This window comes from Urocitellus parryii, chromosome 4 (genome assembly GCF_045843805.1).
Source record: "Urocitellus parryii isolate mUroPar1 chromosome 4, mUroPar1.hap1, whole genome shotgun sequence".
In the NCBI taxonomy this organism is placed as follows: Eukaryota; Metazoa; Chordata; class Mammalia; order Rodentia; family Sciuridae; genus Urocitellus; species Urocitellus parryii.
In genome coordinates this window covers 90,784,213-90,809,929 of record NC_135534.1, presented here as the reverse complement: position 1 = coordinate 90,809,929, position 25,717 = coordinate 90,784,213, and the positions used below count along the sequence as shown (strand labels likewise).

The window sequence follows — 25,717 nt, the reverse complement described above, 5'->3', positions numbered from 1 at the left end:
GAGGTTTGCAAGTTTGAAGCCAACCACAGCAACTTAGCAAGGCCCTAAACAATTTAGCAAGACCCTATCTCAAAATAAGCAAATAAACAATGCTGGGGATGTAGTTCAGCTATACGCACCCCTGGGTTCGATCCTCAGTACAAAAAGTACATAAAATTTTTTAAAAATACATAGTCATTTTAGAGAAATTAGAAAATTCAGAATAATGGGAAAGGGGGAAAAAAAATCAACCGATAAATGACTTTTTCCAGTCTTTTTTTTTTCCAGGTGGAGGAGGCGTTGATGGTTTTGTGTAGAACAAATGAATAGAATTATAGAATATTAAAACTTAAGAAAATTATTTCAATTTTCAGGTCGAGTTCAAAAATAGACTAAAGACATGTGTATATTAAAGTCTAGGAAAGTACCCAAATACATTTAATTAGTGCTCCTTCTTGCCAATTTACAGCCCTCATCATCTTGTGGCATCTATTTTGATAGTATATTATTATACCTGTCTGCATGGAAATGTATCATTTATCTAAATATGAGAGTGGCAAGGACATGGCCATACATTAAACTATTTTATTTCTTCTTTCATGCTTTATACAATGCTACAAACACAGTAAGTGCTCAGTAAAGAACTTTTGAGTAATTTTTTTTTTACCAATTTCATATTATTTTAAAACACATCTGAGTCTCCATGGGTGGCCCCATCTTGGCAGGGTTTCACCTTCTAGGATATTTGGTTCACTCATCAAAGGTACTTAGGGATGGAGAGTATAGCTCAGCAGTAGAGTACTTGCTTACTATGTGCAAGACCCTGGGTTCAATGCCTAGTACCATGGTTTTAAAAAATAAAAAATTTAAAAGCCATTTGAGTCTTACTTCCATGTTTGAAGAATGTTAAGGGGAATCAACTTGTAACCTGTAGTGATATTTCTTAAAATCTCCTTGTCCAGATTCTTCTCCCCCACCCCATTTCTCTTGCTTCAGTATGTCTCAAGTCCACAGTGGATTTAAAGTCCCAATTTTGACATTTCCACCCACAATTCTCTCTCAAAATGATTCCTTGTGAGTCTTGGTTTTGCTTTTCTTCCTCTTTCCTTCACCTTCTACTACTCCTACCTTCCTGCTACTTAATTAGCGCCCTTTGCATCATTTTGGCATTTGTTTTTATTTTTTCAACTCAGCCCTTTTCTCTTCCATCTTTGATTCTGCACCATAAACACCCAGGAAGGGTGACAGCACACTCAGCCCTTTTCTTAGATGGAGATACAGGAGTTAAGGCTCAAAAGAGGAGTTGGTAGGAGACCATAGATGCTCCTGATTTAGTATCATTACTTTTATTCTCATTACACTTAATGATAGAATTCTCATATATTATTTCCTTGGGATTGATTACATTAAAGATCTTTGGAAAAACATGTGTCACTGTAAGGGTAAAATGATGAATTTTTCTTTCAAAAGGAAGACCACCATCCACCCACCTACCTCTCTTTAAGGTGTCACTTTGAGAACATAATAGGCCTAATAAAATTGGCCTGACCTTTTTATTTTACAATGACCCTTTAAACTATAAACACTTTCCTCTGATTTGCTCAAAAATCTCTTATAAGTATGAAATAATCACAAAGTACAAGCTCTTGTAATTTAGTTAAAAGAAGTTTTTATAGTTGTTTCCAATTTTTCTTTATAAATTTGTATGAAAATTTCAGACTTTGTCATCACATTTTGTTAAGGTCTGTAAACAAGTCAAAATAACACCTGGTATTTTGCCAGGGGAATGTTAGAGTCTGTAAACAAGTCTGGATGGTGCCTGGCAAAATGCCAGAGGGAGTGGTTTGAGAAGTAACAAAAGCGAGCCATTAAGTGTGGAGATTCCTTATTGGTTGACTGATGTATCTAGTTTATGCTAATTAAGATAAGCTGTGCAAAATGTATAAATACCTCTGTTGTCCTACAATAAACGGCTCCTACTCCTGCTGTATCAATCTACAGAAATTGTTCCTCACCCCCCTGGTTATTCTGCTGCAGCCGGACTGCGGCAACATTTGTGTTACCTAATAATGCTTACCTAACTTAAATTATGTTCTCTCTCTTCTATATTGGTGAAACCCAAGTATCAGATGAAACTTGATTCTCTGCTTCTGCGGGCAGGTGGGGTCTGAATAAACTGCAGACCTCTGGAGCCAAGAAAACCTGTTTTGGCATTAGCAGCTAATCACAGCAAGGGAAGCCTGCTGGCATAAACTCTGAGATCAAGGGTTGCAACCAACAAAGCTGATTCTTCTCTATTCTTCTCTGCTACTACCCAGCAGCATGTTGCAGCACTTAACGGCAGACCCTAGCAGCTCACTGCCAATTTCTTTCCAAGTTCTTGCAAATTCCAAAAAGGAAATCCACAGACACAAAAACAGAAGAGTGAAAGAAGTAATCTCCTTTCACTTCATCCCGAGTGGGCCAGGGAGTAGGTAACCATCTGAAGGATGGGCTGGCTACAAAATAAGATATGAAAGTAACATATCAAGAAATAAAGACAAAAGGCAAGAATTCTATATTTTTAAGGCAGGTGAGTGACAGGTTGAGCCGACCAGAGAAGTCTGACTTGTAACAGAGAAAAAGCCAGAGCTTGCTTTATTTATAGTGGTACAGACTAAAGGGGATCAATAGGGATCTTCTTCAGGGGGAACAGGATGAGAGTGGAGATAAACAGGTTGTTTGTGCTTGGCAGGTCACACTCACCTCCAGCGGCTGTGTTTGAACATGAAGCTGTGAACTAGGTCAGGGTGTCAGCATGATCTGGGCTTTCTGCAACAGGGAATTTCACCCAGGAGTTCCCAGAAGAGCAGCTTCTCTGCCTTAATGGCTCGAACATTGCAATAGTTCACATGCAGTTCACACACGGTTTCCAATAGAGTAAGATTTATTTAAGTGAGAAGAAAAGAGATAGAATTTCCACAGCTTGAGAGGAGACCCAGTAGGGGTTCCCCTCAGTGTAGTAGTCTATGGGTTTATATAGATCCTGAGTAGGGGCTTTGATCAATATCCATGCTAATCGGGTCTTAGGAAAGTACTGAAGTTAGTACTTTGTCAGCATCTGTGCTAAACAGTTACTTGAAAAGTATCAATGCTATTGGTTCAGACTGTGACCTTCTAATTAATTGTATCTTTATAGCCTTTGGGTTTGAACTTTCCTGTAACCTCCATTCAGGTCAGCCCCCACTTCCATTTTCCCAAAGCTCAAACAAAGGCTTGGCTAGAATGTTTGGAATGTTTCTGATTATTTTCATGGAGTAGCCTTTACATGCGAAGGAAAAAACCTTAATTGGGGCCCATTACCTATTCTTATCGTATTCATTGGTACACAAGGTCCTTTTGCTAGATTAATTTCCCCAACACTATATGACTCTCCAAAACCAGTTTTGTCTATTTAACTATTGTCTGGTTTCTTCCATCAGTCAGTGGTACTCAAAGTGCAGTATTGGATATCCGATTGTAGACTTAGGTAATGTCTTTTGTGTAGTTCCCTCTTGATCCCATGTACATACCAACATGTGATCATTAAAACTATTTGAGGTTGCCTACCTCTGTATGCATTTCTGATGGAGGGTGATATAGGAAATTTAGAAATGACAGGACGGATGTGAGGGCAATCTGGCCACAACATCTGTCACCCCACTGATGGATCACCAGGGTTGGTTTGGCTGATCTGGTTGGGAAGGCAGGTGTCCCCTTCCCCCCTCACCACTCATGTGTGTCCCTCCTAAAGCAATGCACTCTGTATAAGAGGACGACGTTTCCGGTTTAGAGGAGGACCGTGCTTTGTTAAAGGGTATACAAATAGCTGCTCTCCCTTGCTAGAACCCCCAAACAAGCTCTCAGAAAGGAAGACAGTAGGACAAAATTTAAAGTGTGAATATTTCAGGATGTGGGATGTCGCGCTAACAACCAGCCACTCGAGCCACAAGGAGTCAGTCTTAATTTCCCTCAACCACCATATCCAATTCACTTTACTCTCAATCCACATCACAAATACATTAATTTCTTCTGTTTTCACTACTTCTATTCTACTTCAAGCCTCCAAACAATAGCCTCCTCACTGCTCTCCCTATTTCTACCTTTGGTCCTTTCTATAGCAACTGGTACCATCTTTTTTAAAAAATATAAATCAGCTGCTCAAACTTTTTTGAGTGAATGGTAAATCCTATTGCTCCACTTTCCAGATGAGAAAGGAAATACTGAGCTGGGACTAAGACTATATCAACTTTATTTCTTTTTCTTTTTTTTAATTTAAACTTCCCTACAATAGTTATTTTATCTTTTGCCAGCTTCTCTGTCATGAGTAGCAATGAAATCCTTGTTATGCAAAGTGTTTATGTTCAGAGGCAGCAAGGAAGAAAGGCTGAGGACTTGCAATGAACTCCATGTGTAGGCTGAAGAAATAAGAACACCAAAGGACGGGATAGAAGGCAGTGACTTTAAATAGGAAAGAAAAATAGGCTGAGTCCCTTTTGCCTCCAGTACAGAAGAAACAAAAGGAGTCAAAGGAAGAGCAGATAAATAACTGGGATCTTAACAAGGGGAAGGACCATGAGGCTTCCCTATGCTCACCCAAGTTGAAACCTGTGAACTCCGATCTCTTCTCTTCCTATTGTCCTTGTAGCAGGGCATAATCCTGCCTAGAACCACCACCACCTCCCAACCAGGCAAATCCTTTGGATTCTAACTCAGCTCCCCACTCCCTTTTTGAGAAATCAGCCCTTTAAAACTTCAGTCCTCCACCCAGAACTTTCTTTTCTGATCTCCTTATTTCAAAAGGAAAATCTAATTGTGTAGGACTTCATTGTTCTCTGCTTATTGTCTTATTTTTACCTTCACTTGCCTTTTGCTCATTTTATTTCTACCTTTACTCTTGTGTCAATCTAGAATCCTACACAGAATAGATACCCAGTAAATTCTTTTTGATTAATTAACAAGATTCATACTCTGGCTATAGTTTGAAGAAAGAGGCAAGAAGGGAAAACTAAAAGGAGAGGTAAGGAAAAAACACAAGAAATATAGGGGTCTAGAATGCAGATGAAAGGAAGCAAGGTACTGGAAGGGGGAAGAAACCCACCAATCAGCTTTCATTGTGAGGACTTAATCATAGTTTATAATGTGTTGTCAATCTGCTAAAATGGAAGTTGACAGAAAATTGGCAGAAACAGAGAAATGGACACAGGCCAATTTACACTCTTTTGTTAAATCTTTCCACAGCAGTGCCTAATTTGCAGCTATCTCCACCACAAAGCCAGGCAGATTCTGATTCTTTCCTCATGAAAATACTGATTTATCAAGAAGTCTGATTTATTCATAGAAGGTCTGTAGACAGCAAATCAGATGAACCTTCATCTATCACCTGTTTCTTTTTCAGTGAATAAAAATTTACTGTGGGTTTTAAACAAGTTTCACCAGGAAAACATGAAGTCATTTATCTTTTGGATAATCTTTTGTATTATCGTTTGTATAACAAAAGCAGCTTCTGTTACTCCCATGTGGAAACCAACTCACCTTTCTCCTTTATCAATATTTCTAAACTTACTGTGGAGATTTTTTTAAAATTATGGTAAATAGTTATAATAACATTGCCCATCTTAACTATTTTTGAATGTACAGTTGAGTAAAGTATATTTACATCGTTGTATAATTATCACCATCAGCCATCTCCATAATTATTTTTATTTTGCAAAATTAAAACTCTACATATTAAATAATTTCCATTCTCCCCTACCCAACCCTTTGGCAACCACCGTTTCATCTTCTGTGTCCATGAGCAGAGACTCACTCACTTTTAAACCACTCAGTGGGGTCTCTTGAATGAGCCAGGAGATCTGTATTCTTTATTGATGTTTTGCAGCATCTAGCATAGTGCCTGGTACATATCATGTGTTCAGTTAATTTTTAATTATTGACTGATTGAATAAATGATGGTTCCAATGGAGCCACCTTCAGGTGACTCTAAGTCAAAGACACAGACATACAGGAAATACAAGACGGACCAAAAAAAAATTAATAAATAAAATAACACCATTGAAGTAGAAGGGTATCAGAGCTTTCCTGCTTTTTATCTTCACCCAAAATTTATTCCATAAATTGAATGCCTTCTATTTGATGGGAAATGTAATAGGTTTCCAGAGAGGACAATATGAGCTTTCTTCTTATTACATCATAGCACTTACCATACTCTTCTATATTTGTCTATGTATTTATTTTGCCACCAGACTATAAACTGTGTGAGGTCAGCCCAACAAACACCCAGAAAGTATTTAGTAAATAATCTCACAGAGATTGTAGCCTGCTAAGGGGAAAAAGACTCACAATCATATGTAGTAAGGATCCTTGATTGTGGGAATCAAAAGCTGCTGATTCTTTCTAATGCAGCAGGTTCTAATGCAGGATTGTTGGAACTGATTCAGAACTGAGGCTAAGCCTCCAGGAATAATAAACAAAACCATGGCAGAACTAGCTCAATGAGTCTCTGTTGCAGCTCTAGATTAATGCCACTTCTGCATCAAAAACAAAATTTTGCAGCCACTGAAAATCAGCAAATCCAGTTACTTATGCTTGATATTTATACCAATAAAACTGAAAGCCCCAGAGACTGTTTCTTCTGGTTATTTATACCCAAATTTTAAGTTTCACATGAATATGCCTGACTGGTAGAATCTAAGTAACATTCTTGTACCCAGTTGCAAGGAAGGATAGGAATTTGAGTTCTAAATAAAAGAAAGGTAGCCAAAAGATGATGGGCAATTCTAAATTTGACAAGTGCCCACGAACTGTATCAACACATGACAGGAGCTGGATTTGAATATATATATTCAAAGTCTTTTGTTCTCATGGAACTTATATACTTGTAGGAAAGAAAAAACGGTGAACATATAATTGGGCCTAATGATGGATAGTGCTATCTAGCTACAAAGACAAGTAAAATTGTGAGATAGGGTATCCATGAAAGGTTTTCTGAGATTAGAGATGAGCAGAGGCCTAAATGATATGAGGCAGCAATAGCAAAGGCTCTGGGATAGGAATTGCCTTGGTAATTTTGAGTATTGCAAAGAGACAAAACTGAGTAAGTGAAGGGAGAGAAAGTGAAAATGAGGTGGGAAAGGCAGCCAAGAACCATGTCAGGTCAGGCCTCACAGGCCATGATTTTGGATTCAGTTAGGCAGCTGGTGAACAGCATGATCTGACATATTTTAAAATAATCATATTGGCTAATCTATGAAGAACAGATTTTAGGGAACAAATGCAGAAGTGGGGAGACCAAGCTGATCAAAATATGAGCAGAGGAATCAGATCACTAAGATCTTCTAGATTGTGTGTGTGTGTGTATGTGGCGGGGGGGGGGGAGAGAGTAAAATGTGAAGGGATCTTAAGAGAAGAATGAAAACCACAGGATAAAAGGTCAGAAGGTTATCTTGTGCAAATGGAACATCTACCTAAAAAAAAAAAAAAAAGCACCATAGTGAACTATAGGCCTTTTCAAGAGGTTGAAATGGGAAATTTTTAAGGACAAAAATAAAAAGAATTACATCACACATTTTGAAACAATAGTTATTGGCCACAAAGATTAATAACAAGAGTGGCATCCATTTAAGGTTGAAGAGATAAGTTGCTAGACAGATGTCCTCGTAGAAGTATATTTGTATAAAGTTGTGGCCTCTGCGCAAGCATGTGGTTCTGACCACCTTTTTGATAGTTACTATCAGGAAATCTTTGGTAAGAATCCTTTCTTTTTAACTTCCCAGTTTATTTATTTATTTATTTATTTCCTTTGGAGGGGTTGACACAAGGGATTCCATTTTGATTTGCACAACTTTCACACTTCCTTCACAGGAAGAACAGGAGCATAGATACAAAGCTGTAGAAGACTCTAGCATGTTTGGAAATTTTGAGTAGTTTGGTGAGATTATAGACTGTCATCAAAGCAAAGCTGCTGGGCACGCACACTCACACCATGGTGTGAAAATCAGACAAGAGATCTGAGGTGTCTTACATCAAGGTCAGTCCCAGGAAATATTGTCAAGTTGACATCTTGTCTTTATATTGTCTTTGTCTATTTCTGCTGCTATAAGAAAATAACTTACATTAGGTAATTTATGAACAACAGAAATTTGTCACAGTTCTAGAGGCTGGAAAGTCGAAGATCAAGACATTAACTGATTGGTGAAGGCTCTCTGCTTCTTTGATTGCTTCTTACTGTGTCCTCTTATGGTAGAAGGGGCAAAAAAATAATAATAATAAATTGATATCCCATAAGATCATTAATCCCACTCACGATGGTGGAGCCCTTACCGTCCAATCACCTCCTAAAGACCTCCATCTCTTAATACCACCACTGTGAGGGTTAGGTTTCTTTTTCTTTTTTCTTTTAGAGAGAGAGAGAGAGAGAGAGAGAGAGAGAGAGAGATTTTTTTAAAAAAATATTTATTTTTCAGTTTTCAGTGAACACATCTTTATTTTACTTTTATGTGGTGCTGAGGATCGAACCCAGCGACCAAGCACACCAGGCCATGCGTTACCACTTGAGCCACATCCCCAGCCCCATGAGGGTTAAGTTTCAACATTTGAATTTAGGGAGTGGGGAATATAAACATTGAGGCTGTATCACACACTTTCCAGTTCATATCTGGAAGCACCAATTATTTATCCCAGATTCCCAGGTTGTATATCCACTGAACCCCCAGATTTCTCAGTGAAATAAAGCAACCAACACCTAAATGTGCAGTGCTTACTTTTTGCCATGGAAGATACTGGGAAGAATTTGCAGGTTAGCTGGTTTAATCTACAGATGGAAGTCTTTGTAAATTTAGAATAAATTGCCCTGGGTAATCTTTATGATCATTCACATCTATACTGATTTGCCCGAGAACAGAAAGTACTATCTCGCTGGGCACAGTGGCATACACCTGTAATCCCAGCGGCTCTGAGGCTGAGGCAGGAGAATCACAAGTTCAAAGCCAACCTCACTAGAAGTGAGGAGCTAAGAATCTCAAGTGAGACCTTGTCTCTAACTGAAATACAAAATAGGGCTGGGGATGTGGCTTAATGGTAGAGTGCCCCTGAGTTCAATCCTCGGTACCCTCCCCCCAAAAAGAAAGTACTATCTCCCATAACCAAGTTGTGGGAACTTAAGTGCAATTTAGTCTTTATGTCATACAATCTGGGTCAGGTTCCAGATATCTGCAATACTTAGAACGCTGAGGGCTTTAAAATGCCCTGGATCCTTCTGTCTTCCACTTCACTTGAAGGTTCCCATCCAAACCAGGACTCAGTCTTTGTCCTTCTCCTACATCAACCACAGGATACTTCAGAGTTCTGAGCAGAATCAAAAATGCAGACTTCAGAAGCACTGAGTCAAGACAAATGATAGCTCCAAGGGCTTAAAGGTCTTAGCAAAAAAACAAAAACCCAACAACAACAACAAAAGCCCGTCAACAAGCTATTTCTTCACAACCACACAGCAGATGCCAAGAGGAAAAGGGGCTAGGTTAGACTCACGTGCCCCAGGCCTGGGTGGCTGCGCTTCAGTGTAAACAGTTACCAACTCCTCCGCGAGCCCCACGACCCACTCCACTGTGTCTTTCGACACGAATTCGTCTCTGGTGGAGTAGATGGGCTACAACTGGGGCATGTCGGTCTTGGATATTTTACGTTTGAACTTAAGCGACGAATTTGTCGATCCGCTTTCCCCCTTTAGGCTGGGTCACCCAAGGGGGCTCTGGAACCCAGGACTCTTCTGAGGGAGTCCCATCCTCTCAGGTTTCTCTCATTAGCCCTACTTTTATCATCCCGCCTGCAACTTCCCCGTCACTTAGAGCCGCACGCACCCGAGTCCCCACCAGAAAACTACTCTTCAAAAGCCTTCCTCCCAGGCCGAGCGCAGCCCGCGGAGTTCACCCAGAACCACGCTGCCGCTGCAGAAGAGCAAAGCTACATACAGCTCGTGCGTTCGGCCCGGAGGCGGGAGGAGACTCGCCACGCCCAGGACCCCGCCCCGCGCAGCGCGAGACGCCCCCTCAGGCCCGGCTCCGGCGCCCTATTTGGTCATTCGGGGTACAGGAGGCGGCCGTGGAGTTGTGCGCGGCGGAAGGGGACGCGGGGCGGGCTCGGGTGCGCAGAAGAAACGCTTTCTCCGCTACCTCGGCTCCCGACACGTTTGGGACCCACGAGGCCGCCGCATCCTGCTTTGGAACAATGGGACTCGGCGCGCGAGGTGTTCGGGCCGCGCTGCTCCTGGGGGTGCTGCAGGTGCTGGCGCTGCCGGGGACCGCCGCGGACGGCTCTGCTCGGGCGGGTAAGTCACCCGGTCCCGGGAGGAAACGCGCAGCTGGCCGTGGGTTTCCAAGTTGGACTCGCTTGTGCAAAGTTGTACGTGTCGAAGGCTCCGGGCCGACCTGGAGGAGACCGGACGGGTTGGGGGAAACTGAGGTTTGGGCAGGTCTTCCGCTTGCCCTCGAGCCGCCTGCTCAGAACTTTGTCCGGCCTTTTCTCCTGTTTGGGAAGCGGCAGTCGCAGGGCGGGAGGGGTGCTTATAACCTGTTGAGTTATCCCCAGGACGGGCCTTAAACGGAGGGCACCAGTTCGTGTTTATAGCCTTTCCCCGAAGTTAATGTGGGTTAGAATTGGAGGCTTCTGTTTGTAAACAAGATTAGGTGGGTTGAAAAATATGTCTACCGATTTCTGCAGAAACATGTCTACCAGCTACTTGGGGAACCTTTCCAGTGCCTTCCCTGGAGTTTCATCCTCCTCTTGTGTACTATATCCAAATGGATTGCAGTCTCAAGGTCCAGACATTTAAAAGTTAAACTTCAGGGCTAATGTAGCTAGTTGGGAGTTTTTGAAAAGCATACCCATCCCCCCCCCCCCCCCCCCCGCGCAGGTGAGGCTCATAGTGTATGCCATAAACTCGCGCGTCAGCTGCGCAGCGTTTAAGATCACAGCTGCAGGGTCGTGAGGAGCCCTCGAGGTCGTCAGTAAGGACATAACAAAATAACGTTGACATTTCTTTTTTTGTGGAAGGGATTTTGTTTCCTTTAAGGACGTTGGCCCTTTGGAGTCTTTGAAAAGAACTTTTTGGATAAGGCCAGGAAGCTGGGATTTGCTGTGTAAATTCTGTTTTCCTTTGTCAACTGTTATAGAAGTTGAGTCACTGAGTATTGATCAAATAAACTAGGATAAATTGCCTTAAGTAACCAAATTTCATGGTTTTAAAGTCTGTTCAGCCGCTCTATAGTTAACCTTAGATTAGTTTTATCAAGCAAGAGATAAGGAAGTCATTTTGCATAACCAACTGGTTATGACACAACACCTGGTTTTGCTGGAATAGTCTGGGTGAATTAAGTAACTTTTGTTTTGCTGAATTTGTTTGTTTGCTTAGTTGTACCTGTGACAAATTGAGTTTCCAGACCTAATTTTGAAATCTTTTAAGAAAAGAAACCAGTAAGATCATGTTTGTGGTTTATCATGGTGCTAATTTTATACTAATATAGGAGATGGATTTCATTTTTTAGAATTTGTTGGTTTGTGTGTGTGAAAGTAAATGTTTTTACTGTTTCTCTAATGAACTGATTAATTAGGAGTGTCCTTGTTTTTCTTTCTTTTGCCTTCATAAAACAGTTTTTTTTCCCCCTATTTTAACACGGTTTAGTTTTGTTAATGTATTACTAGGTGTTAGTGCTATTTGGAAATTTTGGAATGTTCTACTATAGGAAAACACTGATTTCATGAACTAGTTATTACCACCATGAGCTGGAATTCATTTCTGCAAACTAGAATGTTACCTTGAAACTAGACTGAAGGGTCAGTAGAATTCTCAAAAAATCAATCAACCCTTCTAGTCTTCATATACAGTGTGGAATCAGTATAAAGTGTCATTACAAGGTATAACAATTTTTAACAATCATACTAAAATGTACATAGCCAATATTTGCTGGACACATTTTCTGTATAGCATATACTATGCTAATTGAGGGCCATAAATCATCCTTTTGGATCTTCACAGTATCATAGTATTATCCCATCTTACAAGTGAGTAAACTGAGGTTTAGAAGTGAGTCAACAATTAATGCATTTTTGATTTCAGATCAGAATCCAAACTCAGCCATTTCACCATTAAGTCACATTGGGTGACTTTGGCTGTTAAAGTAGGTAGTGTTTGTATTCCACAATACTGCCATTGTCTAGAATGTTCTGGGAAAAGATTAAAATGTTAAAATTCTACTTTTAAAATATTCAGTCTGCTGCATGGTTTTATAAATATCCTGAGTTGGATAGCGGGAAGAACAAGTTAGCATATCAGCAAACAGGATGGATAGATTGTGGTAACCCACTGAAGGGCATTAACAGAATAGGCCAGAAGTTCTTAGTTATTTTCTTGGTGACAAGTGACAGAAACCCATTTTTAACAACATTAGGGGAAAGAAGGGACTTTACTAACTCTTAAAACTAAAAAGTCTAAAGATTGAGGTGTCTTGGAAATGGCCATGGGTTCAAATAAGTCATCAACAAATCATATTGCAAGAGTGATGACAGAAAGGAGGAGAAAACAGGAGGCATATGCAGCAGTCCAAGCAAAAGATGACAGTGGTAACGTAGATAAGTATTCAGGGGCTGATCACTTGTTAGTGGGACAAAGAAGAAGAAGGAATGAAGGATGACCTTGATTTAGATATTGAGCAGCTGGTGATGCAACAACTGGGAAGACAGGAGGAGGAGTAAGTTTACAGTAGAAAATCAGCAGTTCCATTTGGCACTCATGTTCTGGCTTTGGAATCAAATCAGCCTGGTTCAGACTCTGCCCCTTATCGAGGTGGATGGCCTTCTCTGGGCCTCAGTATCCGTCACCGCAAAACAGTATTCCTGTCTCATAATTTTTGGGGGGGTTAATGCAGGTAGCATGATCCACCCAAGACGTGGTGTGAGGTAAGTACTTTGTGATGTTAACAATTATTTTATACTTCGCTGCTGAATACATTGGTATAGTCCATTGATCTTGACCTTTTTTGAGTTTAATATTACACTGTATCCTTTTGTGATAAATGATTATAATCTCATCAAGAGAGACATTTGCATGAGAAAGATGTTTGCACAAGTTATAATGATATCCAAGTTCTTGTTGCTTACTTCTCTTTGTACATTGAGGGATTTTTTGGTTTTGTTTTAGTGGGAGTGTTCTTCTTTGTGAAAACTACACAGTAATACACTTGCTCTCTTCCCCTGTGGTATATGTATTTAATCTTCCTTTATACAATACTCAAGGTGGACAAGTCAGTCTGAAAAGTTGTGTAACTAGGGCATAGAATTCTTAATTTTTTTTTTTCAAAAAAAAGCTGGTGATGTAACAACTGGGAAAACGGGAGGAGGAGTAAATTTACAGTAGAAAATCAGCAGTTCCAAAGCAGTTGATTTCCTAAGGTACTGGCTCAAAAAATTGAAAGAATCGTACTGAGACTTTCAGTAAGAAACAAAAATGCTACCCACTTCATCTCCATTATGTGAAGTTAGGATGTGGATAGTGCAAGACCTTGAGGCACCCATGAATAGAAAGGGGCCATCCTGAGATGGTCCACTCCACTCAGAAGAGCAGAGTTGTCAGTAGCAGAAATTGGTTCATTTGTCACCACCTTTCTGCCTTCATGTGGATGAATGAACTGTGGCAAAGCTATTTGGCTGTACATAGTAAGTACTGTGTAAGTGTTACATAAGCTAGATGTTTTCTGTCTTGAAAGCACCAATAATACAATCTCAGAATTACTGGTGGCTTCAAGGTATGTTTCATAGCAACAGCGGCAAAAGTAGAACTTCCTGTGGAATATTCTACCCTCCCCCATATCACCACCATCACATCCCAGGGGCAGAAAAAGAACATATTGCCAGTGTTCTTAGTTAAATATTAAATGTTCTTTCATAACAGGATCTCTCTTTATTTTTGTAGAGTCTCCCAGTGTGCTTCTGCAGAACTCCAGTGCTAACTCCCCAGCAGGTGAGTTTTAAAAGATTCAAGAAAAGGATCTTATTCTAAGGTGCAAAAGTAATAACAGCCAGAGGTGTACAACACTGACCTGTCTTAACCATGTTATTCATCCATGAATCCATATAGTCTACCTGAAGGGCTGCCCAATGTATGCATTAATAAATGATAGTTTGCTGGGTTAATAGTCTTTCTCAGCCTAGCGAAGGTGTGAATAAATTCTAAACAAGCTTGTTGGAATTTCATACTGTGAATTTTGAAGCATGTTTTTAGAAGTGAATATTTTACATTCTGCCTGCAGATATGAAACATGAATATGTAAATCTGCAGATCTTGCTAATGAAACAAGTTATTCTAATTTGTAAGATTGACAACAGAAAGGAGGCGAAAACGAGGCATATGCAGCAGTCTAAGCAAGAGATGACAGTAGTAATGTAGATAAGTATTCAGGGGCTGATCACTTGTTAGTGGGGCAAAGAAGAAGAAGGAATGAAGGATGACCTTGATTTAGGGGTTGAGCAGCTGGTGATGTAACAACTGGGAAAACGGGAGGAGGAGTAAATTTACAGTAGAAAATCAGCAGTTCCAAAGCAGTTGATTTCCTAATCAAGCATGTTCTAGTCATGTATTATTGCCTTTGGCTCAGTTACCCATCCTTGTCCCTATCATTTAGGCTACTCTAGTAGGGTCAGTTTTATCCGGACATGGCAGGAAGGGACACAGCAATTTTGAGCAGGTGGACCTGGCTTAGGCCTAGAGTTCTGCAGAAGAGGTTAATGGATATTTGGGCATAGCTTACTCAGATAATTCTATATACCAATTAAACACTGGAAGTCTGAAGTGGAAAGAATTTATGAGGTACATAAGCTCATGTTCCATACTTCTGTCTTCTTTTTCTTTCTTCCTTTCTTTTTAAATAATATTTAGTCATAGGTGGACACAATATTTTTATTTTATATTTATGTGGTGCTGAGGATCGGACTCAGTGCCTCATGCATGCTGGGCGAGCACTTTACCTCTGAGCCACACCCCAGACCTTCTTTTTATTTTCAATAAAATGTTTTGAGTATGAAAGAAGTACTAGATGAAAACTTTTGGTGAGGTGTGAACCACCTTTTAAGATGGGAAACAGTTCTGAAAAGTTGCTTTGGATGGAGACAATGTTGGCTAGATAGATATATATTTATATCTATTATTGATATTGGTTTTTATAGAGATTTGATGTAGGAAAGAATTTCCCTAACTACTTTGAAAAACATATTCATAAAGAACAACTTCAGTTCCTTAGAGACTGTCAATTGTGTTTAACTCATGTTTTTGAGATCATGTTCAAAAATTGGTAATTTTTAACATCATCAGGTTTTTTGTTTTTGTTTTTTGTGCTGAGGATTGAACCCAAGGCCTTGTGCATGTAAGGTTTTTTTTTCCTTAAGGAATGTAAAATGCAATAATCATACAATACTATATTCACTTACTTCATGAATAGGTGTGTGTTTGGACTGCCCACTCTGCTAGTTGCTATTTTAGGCACGGGCATTTAATGGTAACTAAATATCTGCTCTCTGGCTTATTATAATATCCAGGTAGAGAGAGGGCGACTATAAGGAGGTAAACAACTAAAGATGATTTTGGATCTTGCTGAAAAAATGGGTTAGAATACACACTTACATAGAATACATATACAAGTAAGTAGAGACTGACCGGAGAAAGTCAGCTTTGCATCAATTGGTCAGAAAAGGCTTCTCTGTGGTGGGGTCATTAAGTAAGACCTGATAGGCAGAAGAGAGCCTGTCCTGCATGTACTAGAGGGAAGAACATCCTAAAAAGGAATAACTGTACAGATGCCCTGGTGCAGACACTCTGAAGAAGGAGTGAGCCTCTTGTATTTGAGGAACACAATTAGGGTACTGTGGCTGGCACATGGAGGTGAATGGCAGTTGCAGTTATGTTATTGCTTACAGAAAATTAGAAACAAAATATAATATTTAAGAAAAAGAATTAAGTTTTAGATATTGAGAACTAAATGAAATGTGAATTCTGGCAACTTTTTTTCTGTCCCCTCCCCTCCTTCATGTAGGCATTAGCTTTTTATGCATTAAAGTTCTCTAATGATTCTTAACCACAATGCACTCTCATGTTCTGTACCCTCAAGACAGAAGGTAAAATAATAAGTTGTAACTATCCTGGTATTTTCTTTCCAGAAGCATTCCTCTGTTCTTAAAATGTAATAATAAGCCTGAATCCCATCTGAAATGCTTCCAGTTCAGATCAAGAATTGCTGTTGTATTTTATTGTGGTATAAATTACAAAAGGAAAATTTATATTTTAAATATGTAGTTATTTCAAGGGTCACATAGATGGTAGTGAGTGACTAGACTTTTGTATGAATTTTAATAAATCTCAGAAAATCGTGATTGTGTACTTGAAATAGTAGGAACAGGGAGAGGTCATGATAAATGGGAATTAGGAGAGAATAAGGAATGCACACACACTGAGAAAGTATGCAGAAGTCCCAGAAAGTCAGTGAAAAACGGCAACAAAACTAAGAAAAATTGAAAGTTTGGAGCATTTTAATGTTTTCTCCCCTCCAAAAGCTGGACAAGCAGAAGGTGATGTACAAGGACCAAAAAAATAAACTTAGGGCAGAGAAGTCAACTACCTGATTAATATCTAGTCTTTATTCCTGTTGTCTTTCAGTAATGCCTGCGGGGGGTCTAGAACACCCAAAGTGAAGAGGTGGTGGAGTCTGAATTCTAGTTTGAAAAGGAAAATGAACTCCACTGAAACTGAATACTGCTTTTTTTCTATTTTTTTATAAAATTAATGACAACTTTAATTGATAACTTGAACTTTGTATTAGAAGTTTTAGACAGTATAATAGCAAAACAAAAATAAAACCCATAAATATTGGAAGTCGTGAAGTAAAGCTGTCATTATTCACAAATGATGTGTGTATGTATAGTATATAGTATTCCATAAAATATCCAAAAAATATACTGGAAGAATTGAACTTAACAATTTTGCAGGATACAGTGTCATTATACAGAAATCTATTATTCTTCATATTAGCAAAATTATTAGAAAATGAAAGCTTTTTAAATTACGATTTGCAGTAAAATTAATAAAAACAGCCAGCTAAAATTAATCTAATTAGCAAGATGCAAAACTACTTTACTAAAAACTATGAAACACTGCTGAAAGAAGTCTGAAAGACCTAAATAAATAGAAAGATATATCATATTCATGGATTAAGCAACTTGATATTATTAAGGTGTCAGTTCTTAAATTGATCCATCAACACAAAAATTAAAGATAAATCATAAACCTAAACATAGTGCTAGAACTAAAAAGTTTCTGGGGGGAGGGGGGAACAACATAAAATGACCTCTCTAAGATTTGAAATAGACAAAGATTTCTTAGAACACAGAAGTGAGTAATCATAAAATTTAGCAAATAAAAAAAGTTAATAAAAACAACCTGGGTCTGGGGTTGTAGCTCAGTGGTAGAGGGCTTGCCTAGTATGTGTGAGGCACTGGGTTCGATCTTCAGCACCACATATAAATAGAGAAGTAAAATAAAGGTATGGTGTCTATCTATAATAACAAAAACAAAACCAAAACAAAACACAACAACGTAAAATAAAATAAACTATCAGAGATATTAGGTGTGGACTGATAAAGATGTACATTATAGTAACAAACTGCCCAGTGGAAAGTTGGTGGAGTAAGACTCAACCCCATCTCAGAAATACAATAGTAACACCAAAGAGCAAGTCAGAAGACAGTTCCCAGAGAAGAAAACCAGATGGGGACCTCATGGTCTACAGGCAGAATTTATGATAATGCAGGAATGGACAGTGACAAAGGAAAATAACAGGTCACCTCTTCACTTTGGGTGGACAAGGAAGCAGTAGATCATAGCACTGATTCCTCCTAGCCCCAGCCTCGTGCTATTTATATATGACACCATAACATTTCTATAAAGATCTGCACAAACCTTCCTCAGAGTTCACTGTCTGGCCTTGATGTCTTCCTCTTGACTCTTGTGACTATTTCTTTCAGACTGAAATTGATGACTTAGTTTGAGCAGTACATAAAGACTTCTCAGGAATAATTTTTCTAAGATGTATAATGTTCTTAGGAAGAGACTTTGGTGAGGTACTGATTAAGCAGTAATACTAGACATTAGCAGCTTGATTCTTCATCTTTTTGCTCATCTGTAATTTTTTCCTTAATATGTAATTTTGTTTAAAATTTAGTTTAAAATGCAAGTAATGCATGTACATAATAAAAAGTTCAAACAGTACTTGGAAAATTTAAAGTACATGATACCTATTCTGTTAGTCTGCTTTTTTGTCACTATAGTGAAATAACCTGTAACAATTAATTTATAAAGAGAAAACGGTTATTTCAATTCAATTGTGGAGGTTCCAGTGCATGATTGGTTGGTCTCATTGCTTTGTGCCTGTGGCAAGGCAGCATGTTATGATGGAAGTAAATGGTAAAGCAAAACTGCTCAACTCATGGGCGCGGCCAGGGGGTAGAGGAATGAACTAGGATCCATGGTCCCCCTTCAGTGGCATACCCCCAATGACTATAAGCTACTTCCATTAGGTTCTGCCACCTCCCTGGGGACCAGGCTCTAAATGTCCCCTTTGGGGACATTTAAAATCCAGACCATAGCATCAGTATTCTGTGTGTGTGTGTGTGTGTGTGTGTGTGTGTGTGTGTGAGAGAGAGAGAGAGAGAGAGAGAGAGAGAGAGAGACAGACAGACAGACTGACAAACTGGGCTTGAACCCAAGGGTTCATTTTCGCCAAGCAGTATCCCAGCTCTTTTTATTCTTTATTTTGAGACAGGGTGTCACTAAGTTGCTTAGGGCCTTGCTAATTTGTGGAGACTGGCTTTGAACTTGGGATCCTCGGGGCTGGGATTGTGGCTCAGAGGTAGAGCACTCGCCTAGCACTGGCGGGACCTGGGTTCGATCCTCAGCGCCACATAAAAATAAAGGCATTGTGTTGAACTTGGGATCCTTCTGCCTCAGTCTCCTGAGTCACTGACACTACAGGCATATGCCACCATATAGCCAGTTGTCTTGTTTTCGAGTTAATTACTTCAATTCTGAGTCAGTTTGAGAATATTTTCATATTGGTTTTTGGGAGTTGTTTGTTGTTGTTAAGGGGACTTTCTTATTTTTTTTTCTTTTTGAGAATTGAACCCAGTGTTTTACCATTGAGCTATATAAATCTAATCCTTTTTACTTTGAGTGGAGTCTTACCAAGTTGCTGAGGCTGGTCTCATAATCATCCTTCCTCAGCCTCTGGAGTCACTGGGATTACAGGAATGTGCCACAGCACCTGGTCGTTTCTCTTTTTTAAAGCAGTTTTATTGAGATGTAGTTTACATACCATATTCTGTGCTTTGCTATGGTTTAAGTATTTCCCCCAAAGACTCATGTGTTGGAAGCTTGATGTCCAGCTCAGTAGTGTTGAGAAATGAAAGCTGCAAAAGGTCAGGCCTGGGAAGGTGATAATCTACCACCGCTTGAAGGGATTATGCCTAGTTTGTGGGAGTTGTTTGTTATAAAGTGATGCCTCCCTGTGAGCATAGCCCCTTCTGTAAGCTGTAGTTCCTCTCCGTTCCTCCACCCTGTGGTAGCTTAGCCAGAGGGACCTATCTCCCCAGAGCTGAGCAGATGCTGGCACCATATTCTTGGACCTCCAAAACTGTGAGCCAAATAAAATTCTTTTCCTTATAAAGTACCCAGAGTCTCATATTCTGAGATGGCAATGGAAATTTAACTAATAGACCATATAATCCATTTCAGATAATTCAGTGTCTTTTACTATATTCATAGATATATGTAACCATCACCATACTCAATTCTGGGACAAAAGAAACCCTGTGCCCTTTAGTTGTCACCCCTACCTCCCAATCCTAAGCCCTAAACAACAACTTTGTTTTTCCATAATCCCTCTTCTGAACTTTGAGTAGGCGTCACATAGTAGCTTTGTGACTGGCTCTTTCACATAATGTTTTTCAGTGTTCATGCAAGTCATAGCACTTATCATTAATTCCCTTTTGAGGCCAAATAATATTTCATTGAATGAATAAACTATATTTTATTTATCCATCTGTCAGTGGACATCTAGTTTTCACCTTTTGGTGAGATAGGCACAATGCTGCTATAAACATTTATGTATAGATTCCTGTGTGGACATGTATTTAATTTTTCTTCAGTATGTACCTAGGAGTGGAATTACTGCATCATATGGTATGTCTATTCAGTGAACTACCAGACTGTCTTCCAGAGACAGTCTTACATTGCCATCAGCAGTTCTGATTTTTTCACTTCAAAACTTACTGGTCATTGTAATGGGTATATTTGGTTGTTTTGATTTGCATTTCTTTAATAATTAATGATACTGAGCATTTTTTCATATGCTTATTGGTCATTTGTGCATCTTCCTTGTAGAATGTCTTCTTTGTAGAATTCAAGTCCTCTGCCTTGTTTTTTTGGTTTTTTTTTTGTTCTTGTTTTGTTTTTTCTTTTTGGTCTTTTCAATGTAATGGAATTTATATATCTGTGTGGAGGGATTAAACCCAGGAGACAGGGCCTCACTGAGTTGCCCAGGCTGGCTTTGAACTTGAGACCCTTCTGCCTCGGCTTCCTGAGTAATTGAGATTGCAGGTGTGTGCAGCTGTACCCAGCCTTTGCCCATCTTTTAATCGAGTTGCCTTTTTCTTAGCTTCTCTGGATCCTTTTTATTAATTTTTTTCTGATTGTAAAAATAATGTATGATTCTTGTGAAAGTTGTGTAAACTGTAGCAGACGGCTCCCACCAGAGATTATTGTCATATGTAGTTGGTAACAAATTGCTAAGAGTACATTTTGATTGCTCACCACACACACACACACAAAAAAACTATGTGAGAAAGTGCGTGTGTTAGTTTGATTTAGCCATTTTACAGCATACACACATCAAAACATGTTGTACCCTGTAAATATGAACAGGGTGTGTTTTTTAAGAAAGGAGAAAGTACTCCACTAAGTATTTTTAGTTTTAGTTTAGCTTCTTTTTTTTTTTTCCAAATGAAACTTAACCACACAGTTTCTTAAAACGGGAACAGTCTTCTACAAAATAGTTCATTGTGGTTGCATCTTTATAACATGAAAACAACTAGTTGAAAAATGATACTTTAGTCTGTTGCCTGTCAGTTCACTCAGAATTGGTTTGTCTCCATTTTTCACCCCACAATGAATTTGATTCATTAAATTTAGTGCTCCCACCCTTGGTTGTGTGTATTGTATTGTATTTCAGGGAAAATACAAAGAGAAAAATAATTGTCTTGCTGTTAATTCAGTGTTGGTAGGTTATTTAATCTGAGTCTCACTTTCCTCTGTAAAATAAAGCTGATGATAATACAGCTATCTCATGGGAGCTGAAACAGTGTGGCTAGTTCAAGGGATAAATAAATTAGTATGTAAAGTCCTGGCTTTAAAACAGCACCTGTACAATCTAATAACTGAATGTGTTCCTCCTTGCTCTCCAGCTACAGTAATCCCCGCTCCCCCCCCCCCCTTTGGCTCAGTCCTCTCTGCCTCAGGGCTTTTGCATATACTGTTCCTGATACCTTTCCCCACCCCCATCTTTGTCTTTCCCTAGCTAACACTTATTCAGCCTTTTAACCTTTGCTTAAGCTCCATTTCCTTGGGGGACTGTTTTGGGAGTTGGAGGCTGCAGAGGAGGAACCTGTTGTTTAGTGGTTACATCTGTTTGCATGATGCTCTCAAAATGCCTTCCTGACTGAAAAACTGGCTCCACAAGGCCATGCTGATTTCACTCTCCACTACATCCCAGCATCCCACATAGGACCTGGCACACATTTCTGTTCGAACAGTAAGGATGGGTGACTGCTTTGGGAGGAGGAAAATAGCAGTTGTGCTTGCTGTCCCAGCTTTAGCTGTAAGATTGGTCAGGAGTGCCCTGGTCAGAATGAATCATCTGCACTTGGACCTTTCACTTTACCGTAGGGAGAATAGGGCTGCTTATGTGTTCATGGCAGACTTGCCATCACTGGATTTTGGGTGTCTAAGCAACTTGGTTTTCTTTCTTTTCCTTCCAGTAAATCTTTGATGGTGGGAGTGGTTTGGCAAAAGAGGGTGGACAGAGCATTCAGAATGTCAGAGAGAACCTTGCCTCTGCAAAGAACCATACTATGGTTAGCCTTCCTCCCAAGGAGCACTCTAGGATTGTCAGAGTGTGTGGCCTTTTGGCAAGGCAGGAGCAATGCTCCATGCCCACCTGCAGGTGGCAGTAAAGGTGATAGGGAAAGTGTGGGTGTGAGGCTTTACTGACTGGACACAGGGAGTTGCTGAAATCACTGAGGGAGGTTGGAGTTGATTATAATGCAGGGAGAAACTACTGCAAGACTGTAATCACATGATTTGATGGATGTTACAAAAAGCAAAGATTGGAATTAGGAACCTGTTAAGTGAGTCCAGGTGGCTGATGGGCCAGGATGGTTGGGGAGATGAAGAGAGATTTTGATGATGGATTGGGTATAGCAACTGAGCAGGGGCTGGCTGGCTGGTATTTTGAGTTCAAGCTCAAATGTGCCTAACTGCCCTATATCTGAGAGATCATTTCAGAGAAGAAATTTTTAAAAAGAAAAGACAAGGGGCTGGGAATGTGACTCAAGTGGTAACGTGCTCGCTTGTCAGGCGTGGGGCGCTGGGTTCGATCCTCAGCATCACCTAAAAATAAAATAAAGATGTTGTGTCCACCAAAAACTGAAAAATAAAAAAATTCTCTCTCTCTCTCTCTCTCTCTCTCTCTCTCTCTCCCCTCTCAAAAAAAAAAAAAAAAGACAAACCAGAGGGACCTTAAAGGGAGAGCTGCATTTGAAATGGGAAAGTTGCTGGGCCTGGTGGCACATGCCTGTGATCCCAGCAGCCTGGGGAAGCTGAGGCAAGAAGATCACAAGTTGGAAGCTCACCAGGGTAGCTTAGCTAGACCCTGTCTCAAAATAAAAAGGGTTGAGGATACAGCTCAGTAGTAAAGTACTCCTGGGTTCAATCCCCAGGACTAAAACGGAAAAAAAAATGAGGTGGGTAAGTTGTGGGACTAGAGGTAGAGAGGGAGTAAGGAGAAAGAATTGAAGGTTAGAGAGTCGAGAGAATCCAACTTCTGTTTGCTTCCTTATCTTTGAGAAAGATGAATATAGGGTGGGGTGATGACCGCACTAAAATAAGGAAGGTTTAACTTTCTTGCCTGACCCAGTTATTAAAGAGGTTTCATGCAGGATAAATGGCTCCTTGAATCTTGAAAGATTCTGTTATTTATCACATTTTGATTGTTAACATTATAAAATTTACAACTAGACATTGCAGTTTAATCAGAGCAATGTTTCTCAAATTTTGCAGCACAGTGGAATTACCTGGAATTTTAAAAATATTGGTCTGGGCCCCAGTTAAATCTTGCGGAAGATGAGATTGTATATAAACATGCTCAGGGCAGCATTTTAAAATGGTTTTGAGTGTAACTACTGGGCTGCCTCTTCCTAATGGCCTTTGCATGGGTGTGTGGAATACATAACTGCTAAGTGGGGGCTGGGGGGAGTCTTTTTGTGGGGAGCTTAGAACTTTAAGATAAGGTATGCAAAAAATATAGTTGCCTATATCTGGATGTCATTCTAGTGAACTTGGGTGGATCTGGTAAAGTTGGTGGCTTGTTCTTATTTCTCAATGGCTTTTGAAAACACATCACATGATATTGGCCACTTCATGAAAGCTCCCCCACCCCCAAAACATCACAGTAATCCAGAGAAGTGTCCCCTCTCCCACTAGAGGGATGGCAACAGAATAACAGTAGTTATATTAGTAGTATATTTATTTCTGAAAAGCCCATTAGTTTTCAAGGGAGAATAAGAACTAATTCTCCAAAAATGTAGTTTCCTTGAGAAGCTTCAGAACCAAAAGACTTCCTTACATGAACAACTACACAGAACAGTTGAGAGGTTCATTCATAAGAGCTTTATTATATTTGTCAACTTAATATATGTGTTCTTAACATTTGTTCTTGGATTATTTGTGAAAATTTTGAGACATTAAAGCTGAACTTCATCCTAAAAAGTATTTTATCTCTGTTAACTCTTTTTATATCACAAGGTAAAAAATGCAAATAGCAGCAACTTTACATGTAATGGAATAGGAATCATTAATGTCTTTTTCCAGAGTAAATTGGGTTCATCCTTTGTCTTAAGGTACATAAACAAACATGTTTATTTTTTATATTTCATGTATATACATGTGTGAGGACTTTAAAAACATAATGCCGCCCAAGGGATGGGAGGTGAGGGGAACATAATGCTGTTATTACACTTAAAAATCAAGTCATTTCTTAAGTAGATGCCTCTCACTGCTATTTAAATTATTTCTCATCAACTTATTCTGCTTCAGACATTTTTAAAGAAGAAACATTACACAACTTCTCAGTATAGGGAAGGGTCAGTTTTTTTTGTTGTTGTTGTTGTTTTTTATGTCAACTTGAAAAGTTTTAAAATGTGGATGTCATTGACCCGCTTTTTATAGATGAAAAGCTGTTTCTTTACATTTAATAAACAATACAAGTTTATTATACAAAGTCCCTGGAACATTGCTAAATTAAATACAACTGTGAGAAAGATAGAATCCCTGCCCACCCTCCTGGAAGGTAGAATCCCTGTCCTTCTGTAGATAACACTGTTGTTTGTGGTCCTGAGAAACACATAAACAAGAGCAGGCAATACCATGTGGTACATATTTCCAAAATCCAGTGAGAAAACAAAAATAAGTTACTAATTTAGCCAGACCCATGGGAACTGACTAGAACAGAACCTCCAAATGGAGAACACTCACCGTGGTAAAAATGAAAATCACCATGGAATCTTTGCCCCTTCTCCCTTCCAGAAATCAACTCTCCTACCCCTACTACCTCTGAATAGATTGCATATCCTTAAATTAGAACATTTATGACTTCAAATGTTATAAAGATAAAATCCAAAGACAGTCTCAGGATTTTATTATGTAGAGACCACAAGATTAAGAAAAAAAAAAATGTCAGCAGGAAACCTCATCTTTCTCCTAATTCAATGATTTTTTTTTTTTTAATGTAACCTTCTTGAGCTTTCTTCTCTCAGACGGGGACATAGTAATACTGAATTATGCAAAAATTACTGTGTAAGCTTAGAAGTACTATTCAGTTCATCATGGAACCCTCGAATGTCAGAGAAAGTATTCACCTTCTAAATTTCTTTGCAATCAAGTTTAATTATTGTAGGTATTAAACTTTCTTGTAAGAGTTATTGTCTAATCCGTGTTTTCTCATAACTTTATGCTCTCTATTCACAGAATTTCCATTTCAGGAAGTAACCTTGAGATTTTGCAATCTGTAGTTACTTATACATCAAGGGTAGTTGCATGTACTACAGGGTAATTGTATTAACAAAACTACTTTCATAGTCTTTAGTATTGCTATTGCTGTAAGGAAGTTAACTTCCCTACATATGGGGTCTGGGGTTTGTTGTAGGATGATTCTCCTAATTCTAGGATCCACACTACTCTGACTTAAAATGAACTTTTTTGGCTAACTACTATAGATACTAAGTCCCTGTAAATTCAATGACTCTAGCTGCATCTGAAATCTACCACTATCATAGTTTACAGGAAGTGAAACATCTA

At 39.2% G+C, this 25,717-nt stretch overlaps 1 protein-coding gene across 1 annotated transcript in view; it reads left to right on the top strand.

The window, feature by feature from the left end:
* LOC113185383 (uncharacterized) overlaps positions 1-25,717 on the top strand; it is a 103,352-nt gene that overhangs the window by 44,111 nt on the left and 33,524 nt on the right. Inside the window, exons 6-7 of the mRNA XM_077797320.1 lie at positions 9,725-10,321; positions 13,961-14,008. Coding sequence (XP_077653446.1) covers positions 9,725-10,321; positions 13,961-14,008 — 645 coding nt within the window. The remainder of the gene's footprint in view (positions 1-9,724; positions 10,322-13,960; positions 14,009-25,717) is intronic.